Source organism: Helicoverpa zea, chromosome 14 (genome assembly GCF_022581195.2).
Source record: "Helicoverpa zea isolate HzStark_Cry1AcR chromosome 14, ilHelZeax1.1, whole genome shotgun sequence".
Classification (NCBI taxonomy): domain Eukaryota; kingdom Metazoa; phylum Arthropoda; class Insecta; order Lepidoptera; family Noctuidae; genus Helicoverpa; species Helicoverpa zea.
Genome location: NC_061465.1, coordinates 7870410 through 7882531, shown reverse-complemented (window position 1 = coordinate 7882531; position 12122 = coordinate 7870410). Strand labels below are relative to the sequence as shown.

The following is a 12122-nucleotide window of genomic DNA, read 5'->3' as shown; positions in this document are numbered from 1 at the left end:
AGAGAAACATCTTGTTATTTATTATATGCAGGGGAAATAAATTGTGAAGTTATCGTATCGTGTACACTGCCGCTTTGTTTTAATATAGCGAGTGTTTTATTGGTACCTGTATCATCATCGTTTTATTTATCCTTTTTTAGTTAAAAGTGTAACTTATGTAGGTACTGCATTAATTCAAATGGATATTGTTAATTTTTAAAATTTGAAAATCACAATAAAATCTCTTTATATCATATCGAAAAATATGAACAAAGGCCTTCTTACTGATAGATGAAAGAAATTCTTATGTTTGCTTACTTTACAGATATATTGGTAAATAGTATTCACGACAAACTTAAGCGTCTATATTTACTGAAGCATTCCAAAACCTCAGCCTTTAGACCGACTAATAAACTTTTGCAAACAACTTTCACCTAACTTTGCTACTCAACGCTTTTATTACCTTAGCATAAGGTTCAAAAACGTGTGGTATGAGTTGGTCAACAGTAAAATAGTTGTGGTTTTCATGAATTGGCTTCAGTCAACAAACAGGGTGAAGCTAGACGAATATTATTGTTATAGTTATTGTTTCTTTGATGTTGGTAATAGCTGGCAACACTTAGTTGGGTACGAGACTAGGGTAATATTAGTTCAGGGATGGTATTTATCATTTCCAAGGACAGCTAGTACGAAGATATTAAGATGAAAATATAAAGGTAGGTGAAGCTCTGTATTTTATGTAGGGGTCGTTTCGAATATGTTTTTCGAAAACAACAAATCCTTCTGAAAGATAATTGGAATTTTGCTATGACCCACATCTTAAAGTTGTTAGGTAAGTGCTATCGATAATTATCTTGCAAGACCTATTTACCTATGAGTAATTTCCTAGCAAAATCTATTCACCAGCTGAACATCCTGCGGATGTTACAGTAAACTGGATTAAACCGGTAGACTGAATACCAGACGATTCTAGACCACCTGACCATAGAGTGTTAAGGCTTAATTTGTACTAAATTAGATAAGGTTTGTATACCTTAATATATTCAAGTATGAAATAAAAATAACGTTTGATTTAAACTTTTTTTTATTAAGATACATTTCTGAACATAGATGTTTTGAAATCATTTTTGCAACGATACAGTGAAGTATTTACTTACTGCTATATTAAATTCGCTATCAATCAAAACTACTACTTTTATTTAAAAATAGAATATTCTCAAATACGCTGCCGCTGTAAAATACACATTATTAAATACGTAATAAAATACATAAATAACGGTTGATGACCTCATTGCAGACGCCATTTGCAACACATTTTTGCCGTAGATTTTGACGACGCCATTACGTAGGGTAAACGGCCCGATGGCTGTCCATCCGAGGGCTGTCGTTCGATTTAATTTAGCGCACCCGGCTAGCCGCGGTTAATTTGGAAATAATTTCTGCGCTCCCTTAGATAAGTGCGGGGTTAGGAAAACATTGTAAATTTTTTATGTATCAAATAGTTAGTTACTGTGGTGAAAGGTCTAAAAAGAAGAAAATGTGTGTGAATTACTCTTAAAAACCTGTCGAGCTTCGTGACGCGGCGTGATGATAAAATATTAAAATTAAAATTTATACGCCGTATACAGCAGGAGAAGTTTTGCTAATTTTACCGTACAATACGGTAAAATTAGCAAAACTTCTCTGCTTATAGATTGTGTAGAAAAATGTGTTTTGTTAAAATATTAATTTGTTAATTATATAAAAGAATCCGTTACAGTAATAATGTTCCAAAAGGTTTTATATCCTACAAATTCAACTGTAGCAAAACCAATTAATTTGATTCACTGAGTCATAAACATTTCGCATTCCGTAATACCTCTTTCACAAATTGCGTGCTTTAAACGCAGTAATAAACTAAACATTGAACAAAACGGTTTTCCATTGACAGTAGTTACGTGTACCGTAAACAGGAACGGTAACTATTGATTCACAGACTTCCGTACAAACTGATAGCGGTTTGGACTATAGATACGACGATATATGAGAGTGGTAGACTATACATATGAGTCATAGATTAGGGTTGTCACTTACATGACGGGACGAATTAGTACTACATGGATGTCGTTGTTCCATTCAGCCAATAGGTAGCATTTTGTTTCCGCTAAGTATTATTATTCTATTCACGGTCATCATCAGATTCAGATTAATATTGCAGATGTGTCTGTCTGTTTTATCACATTTTAGTACACACGTGTCACATTAATTCAGAGATTACCGACCAAAAAAGCCAGAATTTTTCAGGTTTCAAGTTGAATTGTATATTTTGAAATACATAAGGGAACTATAAAAAAAGCATAAGAGCAAAAAAATACACAGCAAATAAAGGAACCATCACTTTAAAAAAGCCCATTTCATTTACAGACGAGACTGTCCGCTAAATAGTAAAATGTATCTGCAATTCCCCTTAGCATTGTTGCCGTAAAAGTTTATTTTTGTCATCATCAACTTTACTATCTGTGAATATTGCTAGTCTGTCGTCCTTGTGTTGTTACACTACAGAGCAGGGATGGCAAACCTTTGTTTAACTTGACATTATTTATATCAAACCTACAATGATTTATTATTTTTTATTAAATATGCCAAAAAAAAACACTTTTTTTTGCACTTTTATAGCATTTGCACTTTAGACGGTAAACAACGAAATATTATTATATAGCAACGACGAAAGGGTCGATGGATGGGTATGATACCCCATATTAGTTCATGATATTTCTTACTGACATGCCCAAATTTTACCAGTTACCAGGCAAATGATGCATTTCAATAGTCTGTCATCCCTGCTATAGAGCTTTCACAGCGAGATTGACTCGGTGTGGCCATTGTTTGTGGAGTTCGTTCGCAATCACTCAAAAGTACTGCCATTTTGATGAGAGCGGGGCCTACACCGGGAGGCTGGATGCGGCACCGATATCGAGAAAGTTCTCTGACTGTTTTTATTTTCCGAGACTAACAGAATGCAAAGGCAGATTTCAATAGTGTGACTGTGAAATCAATTGTCAAAACTGTATCCTAGGCAGTGGTTAAATCTTATTTTGAATGTGAACCCATATACTGCACATAAATAGATTAAAAAGAAAAATATTTACACGTCATCAAATATATATAGTCATTTTACCGTAGTTCACAAATAAAAAATCTGACAATAATTTTTTGTCCTGTAATATAGGTATAAAAAAGGATCCTTTTTCATCGACATGCTACATCATTACCAGGAGCCTATAAAGGCATGAGGGTGGTTTTAAGAACTAAAAGCGCAGTCCTGTGCTGTGCAGGCGAGTTCAACCACAATAGGCAGCCGCCACAATGTCTAGCCAGCACAAAGAGAAAATATGAGAAACTCAGGTTCTTCAACGAACAATAAGATATTACTGAGAGCAATAATACTGCTTATTATGTCCTGCTTCGAGTAGAAGAAACTTGTTTTTAATCAGTGCCTTCGCAAGAGTACTTGAAGAACTTCTATTGTCATATTTCTTTGCTTAGAAGTAGCAATTTTATTTGTATAAGGCACAAAGCCAAAATTCGAATGCTCAAATAATTATTTGGCGCCCACGTGGGACCAATTGTCTTAAAGGAGTAGGTACATAATTTTAATGATATCGCGCTTCAGTGTCATATGTTTCTACATCAAAATACCAAATCAAAGATAAAAATAAAGTAGGCACAGACATAGAAATAAAAAATAAAAAGAGTACTGCGTGCATCAAAAACACTAAATCAAAAAATTCAGAAGCGCATATTTTGCGTAAGCCTCTATCTCCCTTCGTTCAGTCCCCTGCCTTAAATCACGGCTCCACTCTGCAAGCGAACCAAAATCAGGCGAGGTCTGTACCTAATAGTCCATTTAGGGGTCCTAGACAATTTCGCGCGAACTCCAATCGAGTACCATTGTTCTTTGCAATGGGTGCCTTTGAATAGGAACCAATTTTTGGAAAAGCATTTCAAAAATATAATTATTATTCAATGAAAATTAATGCAACCCTTTATGTCTCTTTATTACTGCATTTACTAGGGCCGTACGATTAAATACCCAAACAACTGATTTGTTAAAATTTTGCCAAAAATAAACGTTATTATTTTGTTCGTTCTGATGTTGTGTGGGATGAAGTTTGTTTAATTAATCAAGTACGCTTTTGTGTGATGTAACATTGTATTTTCAGTTATACAATTGCTAGCCTTTAGGAATATTTGCGTTATCCGGTATCAAACTACCGAACTTTTGGCACGTTTTTGGTATCAATTCAAAACTGGTACCTACTCTGGTAACATTCATAACTTGACAATCGCCATTATCACACAAGTACCATTATCAAAATGAATGACTTTTTGGAATGTCAAACTTCTCACTTTAGTATAATTTATGAGGCAGAGCGAAAATATCTCATTACACTAACACATGTCGACGCTCTTTTTCCTCGTTTTAATTTATCATTCCAACACCTAGCCTGGAAGTTTCATATCGGTACGACGGGGGACCTTTTTGAGATGTCTTCGGGGAAATTCGCGCTAAAGTTCCGCTTTAAATATTTTAATAAACTCGTATTAAAGCCGTAAAAAACACTTTGCGCTCCCGTTTTTTTCTCCCAGCGACACCCCACCGCAAAATCTCCAGTTTTGTGGTTATATCCATAGGCAGTGCCTACTCCGAACCTTTGTAAAAAGGGTGTTTCATTATTCATAATGCTTTGTCCGGAACTTCGAGCTTCTGGTTTGGGCACGTTTTGTTGCTTTTGACGGTTCATATTTTCATTTATCCCACTCTACATATTAGACAGTTGTGAGTGTTCAAACGAGTTCATTATTGTAGGTTTCGCGAATTAATTTAAAATATCCTGTATTTTCTTCATCCTAAACAAACATTACATCGCTTAAATTAATTATCTTTCCCACTTAGGGATATTTAATCTCGAAATAAGGGGGTGATTTTACGGCCAGGTTTATTTTATATATCTTTTACACTGGTTGTTGAAATCAGGAAGATTTGAGCGTAAAATGTTGGGGAGCTAAGCGATTCGTTTTACCTACACAACACGGGTGTATTATACGTTTATGATAATCTTACACCGGTTGCATAATGTGATGATACCGGGAAGACTATCGTGGAGTTTTATATGGTAAATCTGCGTTGTGGGTGGATTTTATGCGTATCCCTTGAGGTGTGAACATTGTGTTTTGTGTAAAATATATGGTTTTCGGAGAAAATCCGCGGAGTACATAACTCGGTGGGCAGTGAAAGCCTTAACAATAAAACTTTTTGTGGCTTTTCATAAGATGCAGTCAATGTTTTTTTCAAAATGCCTTTTAGATTTACACAAAAGTATATACCTATTGTTGGAAAAAGTTTTTATACCAACCGTTATTCTTACTGCTATAGTTATTGAACCTGACTCCTGAAATACGTCCTTTGCTTTAAATATGACTTAACTCCAAAAATGTGAACTAATAAAACCGAGTGTTATTATTTTTGGCATTGCTCCGGAAGGCTCTCAGTTAACGTCAACGCTAGCACATGATTTGTTGGGCTTTCGATACTGTCCTCATCTTGTTACCGTTCTGATTTATTTGCCACGGACACGCTATTGGCTTTAAAACTGATAACAGTCATATATTTTCGCTCTCGATTTTGAAACAACGTTGGTTTGTGCTCGATGATATTTTCGATAAGGCTTGGGGTTAAAAGTGTCGATGGTTTGAATGAAAATGTTGAAAATATCGAAATGAATTCAAATATGGAACCTTGTATAAAATCTGAACACAAAGATTACATACCGTTACCGTAGTTACATACTTTATGTTCTAGCCTTATTATAGAATCACCTAAATAGAACAACCCCATTCAAAAAAATGTTCAAACAAAATTGTAACCCAGTTTTCCGTTCCATTAGATCATGGCGATCGTTCTATAATTCTTTGTAACGTACATATTTTACAAACGGTTCAAATAACGTTGTAGGTTCGTAAACGGCTGACCACGAATATAAAACAATAGACCGCAACGGATTGGCCGGTTTCAAAAAAAAAATAATGGAGCCGGGTTTAGATTGAACTGTGCGTGGAATTGAATGCATACTGTTAACTTAATTTTGGAACAACGCGGTCTCTGTTTGATCATCTGTCTGGTAAAAGCTAACCAGGATTATGAAAAAAAAACGCTACCCTTTTTCAATTTTGGGGAAGACCGAAATGAGTATTTATGTTTTAAAAGGCCATTCTTTCTTCATCAAATATTATGTACTAGCTTCTGCCCGCGGTTGCATCCGCGTCCCGGATAGTGACAAAAACTATCCTATGTCCTTCTCCCGGGTCCAAGCTACCTCCCCTCTAATTTTCAGCTCACACGGTTCAGCCATTCTTGAGTTATAAAATGTTTAACTAACTCGACTTTCTCTTACATAAGCAGGTAAAGATGTAAAAAATACCTACTGTCTGGAAAATTGAAATTAATAAAACCTTTGTCAATAGATTGCTGATTGACATACTTTGTTACTAAAGCCTGTAAATAGCTTGGCTTTCATCTCAATTTTGTCGTCAAAAGGACACACACAATCGCACGTCAACATTTTGCCCAAAAAAGAGGTATCTACATCAACGTATTCATAAACATATATGAAAAAGGTTTCAGTATCAAAGGCACCGCTCAAGTCAAGAGTCGAACTCAGGACCGCATGTAATTCGATTTATCCGCCACCGAAGCGCGCTACTGTGCCCATAATACGATTTCACAACACTTATTACGAACCAGAAAACCCTTTATGGTCTTTATGCCATTGTCGTAAAGATCAAAATTGAGTAAAGATATTATTTTGTTCAGCAAATATTTGCTTTATAGTCGTCATTTGTTTCATTCTTCTCATTGAAGATTTATTAATTGGATTGTGAAGTGTGATTACCTACACGTGCTTTCTGATTAATTGGTGAAACATTGCTTACGTCTTATTAAGACTGAAAATGATATACCTATTAAGTGTTTTTTAACTTTCTCGCGTTACAATTTATGATGACTCGAATGTGCTGTCTGGGCATGACGTTCAAATTGAGTTATTTTGTTTTTTCCTCTCGTTTTGTCTATAATTAATGTAGTATGGATATTGTATGTTTTCAGAAACTTAAGTAAAACAGTAGTTTTCACTTACCTGGATATTTTTTTTTCCTCATAAAGTTCTGTTAGCATCTCCTCCAAATCCGTAGATAGTGTGTTCAGCAACTGGAAATAAAAAATATTTTCAGAAAGTCAAAGGCAAAGTTAGAATTGTGAAAAAATATGTCAATGGACAATGAGTAAACCCACAATTTTTAAAGAAATTCTCTAAACAAGAAACTATATTGTGTCTGTAAATTCAATACACAAAGGTTAGGTATGGAATAAAATTAACGTAGAGCGCTAAAATACGATGGACTATCTGAATAAATTGCCCACTTATGCACTATTCTTCGCACGATACCAAGAAATTGAAATATTTCTAAGAAAAGTGCATTGGGAAACCAAAGCACCATGCAATTCTGATCGTAAATTGAAATTTTCGCAGTAATACCACATAATCCCCATTATTCACATATCGATTCGTTGGATTTTCTATGCGGCCCCACATATTGGAAACGTTCGGAAAATGAGTTAAACCTCGTTCGCCACGGCCTCTAGGTTTAGATATTTGCTCTAATATGTGACACACAGACGTTAGAAATGATGAACGTAACATTAAACTGGATTATTAACATACCTTTGTAAAACTACATATTTATAATAATAGTTTATGAAGCTGCAAAGATTCTTAGTGTGTAATGTTGTCGGAATTTTGTGTACGGATCATGAAAACCGAATCATTGAGGAATATACCGGTTTTGAAGTCCCTTTGCTTAGTACTAATTGCGTTAACGTGGCTACGTAGTCATAAATGCCTTTGGGCTTAAATTAAGATTTGTATTTAATATTTTACCGCCGGTGATAGTGCAATAACTGATCAATATTAGAAGCCATAAATTACTTGTGATAACTACCGAACACATAAAGCAAATTCCTAATAAACGCGTGTACACCTGTGTGTGAAAAAAGCTTTGTCTTTCTTTTCTCAGGTTACACTTAGTTTGTACACGGTTCACACGTTGCATCGTGTCTTCGTTCCGCCTGGCTACGAGTGACTCGACCTTGTGAATGCCCTAAGGTTCAAACGTACACATTCCAATTTCAAACGCACTAGACCGTGGGAGTTATCCACGGGTAAATAAGGTTCCATTTCAAGTTATCATCTCAGACTTAGATATAACTTAGGTGTAGGAATGATCACGAAGTATAAAGTTTTAACAGCAACTGTGAGCATGTTTTCACTTCAGTACCTAATTGCAAATGTTTCTATGAAGTTTTTATTAAGGTTTTCAATTTTTTTTTTTCAAACATTACGTGGCTGACATAGCGAAACTGCGCTCAAGCCTTACCCAATGAAAATATAAAAAAATGTAGGTACTAGTCTTGGTACTACCTTCAAAAATGTTTATGATGAAATTCATCCATAGCTCTCAGCATTAGGATTGGCTGTAACTTTACAGGTAACTTGAGTTATAATGTAAATATTTTCTATCTTTTTACAAATAAATAGTTTATTTTGTATTCCCAACATGTTCTCCAAACCAAACGACAGTATGTAACAGACTTAGGTACCTATTTGCTTAGTTTGCAGACGGGGTGGCGCAGCGGTGTAAAAAGTTTGTCAAATAAAAATCTCTTGACGGCACCGCGACTATCCACGCGTAACACCCCACGTGTTATGCTGACTGTACCGTTTTATTGTACGAGGACGACTTCCATTAACAACCGTAGCTGTTCACTATAGGATTTATGTATTGCCTTTTCGCGTCTCATAGGTAGTAGCTATTTGAATGTGAACTACGATTGTCTGTTACCTATCACAATAATCTGTCATTTTTAAGGTGTTTGTATGACTATTACGTAACGTCGTCACCTGTCCTATTGTAATTTTTCACTTTCCTGATCAAGACTAAAATCATCAGGATTAGTAAAAAAACCTAGTACCTAAGACTGCAAATATTGGTACCTATATTACCTACAAACCTGATAAATATAATGTGATTTACTTACATTACCCACATAATATCTACCTACCACCTCTACATCCTCCAAGCTCCAAGCCTTATCCAAAGCCGGTCGCTTGCAAGCGCAAATTAAACAGTACAAATTATAGTCCAGATTCGCCCCTTATAACATATAACATCATGTTGTCCGTGTCTTCAGTTTAAACACCGTCTCATCCATGTGTCACTTGGAGAATTAAACTGACTGGAACCGCCATTGCGTTGCCTTTCTTTCTACCAAAGCTAACGAAAGCCCGTATTCCATGCGTGTGCGTCAAGATTATGTTTGTATTTGTGAATTTTGTAGAGTGCAAATGCATGAGTAAGCTATGATTATCAGCTTTGCATTACCTCGATCTACGTTTTCTAACTGACTTCCAGAAATGGAGGCTCTCGGTTTTACATGTGTGTGTAAATATCTATGCACGTATGTACGTGATTGTCTCACTTTTGGATGAACCTATTTTGATGCAGTTCTCAGCATAATATTTATCAGACTTAGGAGAAGATGTTAGGTAGACTATTGAAGTCAGTTTTATTTTTTCGTGTTTTTGCTCTGAGGTTTGTTCTCATGGCGGATTCATTAGGTAAGTTATATACTCTAAGACATGTCATAGCGTGCACCCTCAACTGCGAATACTTTGACGTAGAGGGTACTCCAACATAAAAGTAAGCCGCTTTTAGCGCGCCGACCTCACTAGAGCATGAAATTAGCAAACATAAATAGTCGAGAATTTTCCACGGAATGGATGTTTGTTTATGTTTATTTATGTCATGTTTTCTTCTTCGTTTCTTATGTCAGTAAAGTTTTGGATCAAAGAGTTGGAAGATACTGTAGTAGACTGAATTCGATGAGACCCATTAAGATTTTTAAAAGAGAACCAGCTAGCTTAAACAGATTTTCTTGATTTACTTGCTTAGAAAAATCATAATTGTCCTTAGTGACATATCTTATCTACTGTAATATTAAATACTAGCCGTTTTCCCGCGGTTTCACTCGCGTCCCGTGGGAGCTACTGGCCGCATCGGGATAAAATATAGCCTATGTTACTCGCAGATAATATAGCTTTCTAATAGTGAAAGAATATTTAAAATCGGTCCAGTAGTTTTTGAGTTTATCCATTACAACCAAACAAACAAACAAAGTTTTCCTCTTTATAATATTAGTATAGAAAAAAATACGTAAAATTATTAAATCAATAGAAAAGTAAAGTTAAAAAGAAATCAAAGTAAAAAATCCAATTAAAATAGTTCCATAAATTCCTCGAGGGTCGGAAATCATCGGCATAATAGGCGTTAATTGTCGCAATTATCCCGACGTAACGCACCGATGTCCCGGGGGACGCGCTCCGTGAAACGTATAATGAATATTTGCATATGAATGTTAAAAATTATGAGCAAAATTATTAAATTCCAACGGTAGATAACTTTGTGAAAGTTATTCAAAAAAGTACCTTCGCGTACTACCTCTTTCAGCAGAGATTTTAAACCAACATCTGGGACTTTTTATGCTGGTATTTGAATCAATCAAGAGCACCTTCAAAACCTAACTACTCTCTAACACTAAAAACCAATTTCAGCAGTTTTTAAGCCAATATCTGTAACTCTTAATGACTGAAATTCAATCAATCAAGGGCCTTTAAAACCTAATACGCAAAGTGTATGCAAAAAGACCGCTGAAAAACACCACATTGCAGGAAAACTCTATTTTCAATAATTTCACTGTCTATCAAGAACCACGAGAGGTCATCGCCCTACTGATTCCATATGACCAGGTCGTTGCTAAGCAATAAAAAGAAACACAAACATTTACATCGTCAACTGAAAAGGTCCTTCAACCTTATTACAACGCAATAAAGTCGAAATTACGATTCTATGATACGTCATCTTGTGATCCCAAAGGGAATTTTGGTAACCGGGTCAAGAGGTGCATTATATGGATCGTTAGAACGTAATGTATTATTGATTAGGTACTTATTGCTAAACACAACTTATAAAGCAATAAATAAACCCGTAAAAGGAAACAAATCACCTTGTAAGTCATTCAATTGAACTTCGCGAGGAATATCCAAATCATAAGTAAAGATACACTTCTGAAATTGTCTTTTTTTGGAAAACATAATGTTAAAAACTTTATGACAAAACCGACCAAAACAATAATTTTGTAACCACATTTACTTATCACAGTATGAAAAATAACATATTAGCCATTGATTTTACTTTCAATACCTAGTGATTTTCTTTAATCGATGCTCGGTCTTGGTGAACTTGCAAACTCACTCATACTTAATCAATTTAATGACTTGCCAAATAAAGCCTTTCATTTACATGAAATGTACCATGTAGACAGCTATCTAAGTTTCAAAAGAAAACAGGTCATACGATTGACCTAAAAACTTTATATAATAAAATGTAGGTACAGCTTGATCAACAATAGTAAACGATTCATGGGAAAATCCATTACACAGAAATAGTTTTTGCGAACAACTTTTCATTGAACCAATTTATTTACATGACCGTTTTCTCAGTATTGAATTATCTACAGTTCATCGGTTTGTTGGACCTTCTAGGTAAGTATCATGAATCCCTGCTATACTTTGCCTAATTTGAGAAATAATGTTAGCCAATTTTATAACGCATGAAGACATTTTGCCGATGTCATAAGGATATGACTAATTTTATAGTAAATATTACTATAAAATTTATTTTTTTTAATAGCGACCCGCCCCAGCTTCGCACGGGATTACCAGTATTTTCCCACTATTTAATGGATGTTATTATACATATAAACCTTCCTCTTTAAACACTCTATCTGATAAAAAAACCGCATGAAAATCGGTTGCGTAGTTTTAAAGATTTAAGCGTACAAAGAGACATTGGGACAGAAAAAGCGACTTTGTTTTATACTATGTAGTGATGAATCCAGACATTTTTGTGAAGGTTAAAAAGGAGGTTTATTTCATAAGTTACATTAAGTGAGAAGCCATATTCATTACACGACCACAGTCCCATTCAAT

The 12122-nt window shown here is 35.1% G+C and overlaps 1 protein-coding gene across 1 annotated transcript in view; it reads right to left on the bottom strand.

Moving 5' to 3' along the window:
- The window catches only part of LOC124636273 (protein sprint), a 201310-nt gene that overhangs the window by 165569 nt on the left and 23619 nt on the right, over positions 1 to 12122 (bottom strand). Inside the window, exon 3 of the mRNA XM_047172299.1 lies at positions 7155 to 7225. Within this exon, the coding sequence (XP_047028255.1) occupies positions 7155 to 7225 (71 nt within the window). The remainder of the gene's footprint in view (positions 1 to 7154; positions 7226 to 12122) is intronic.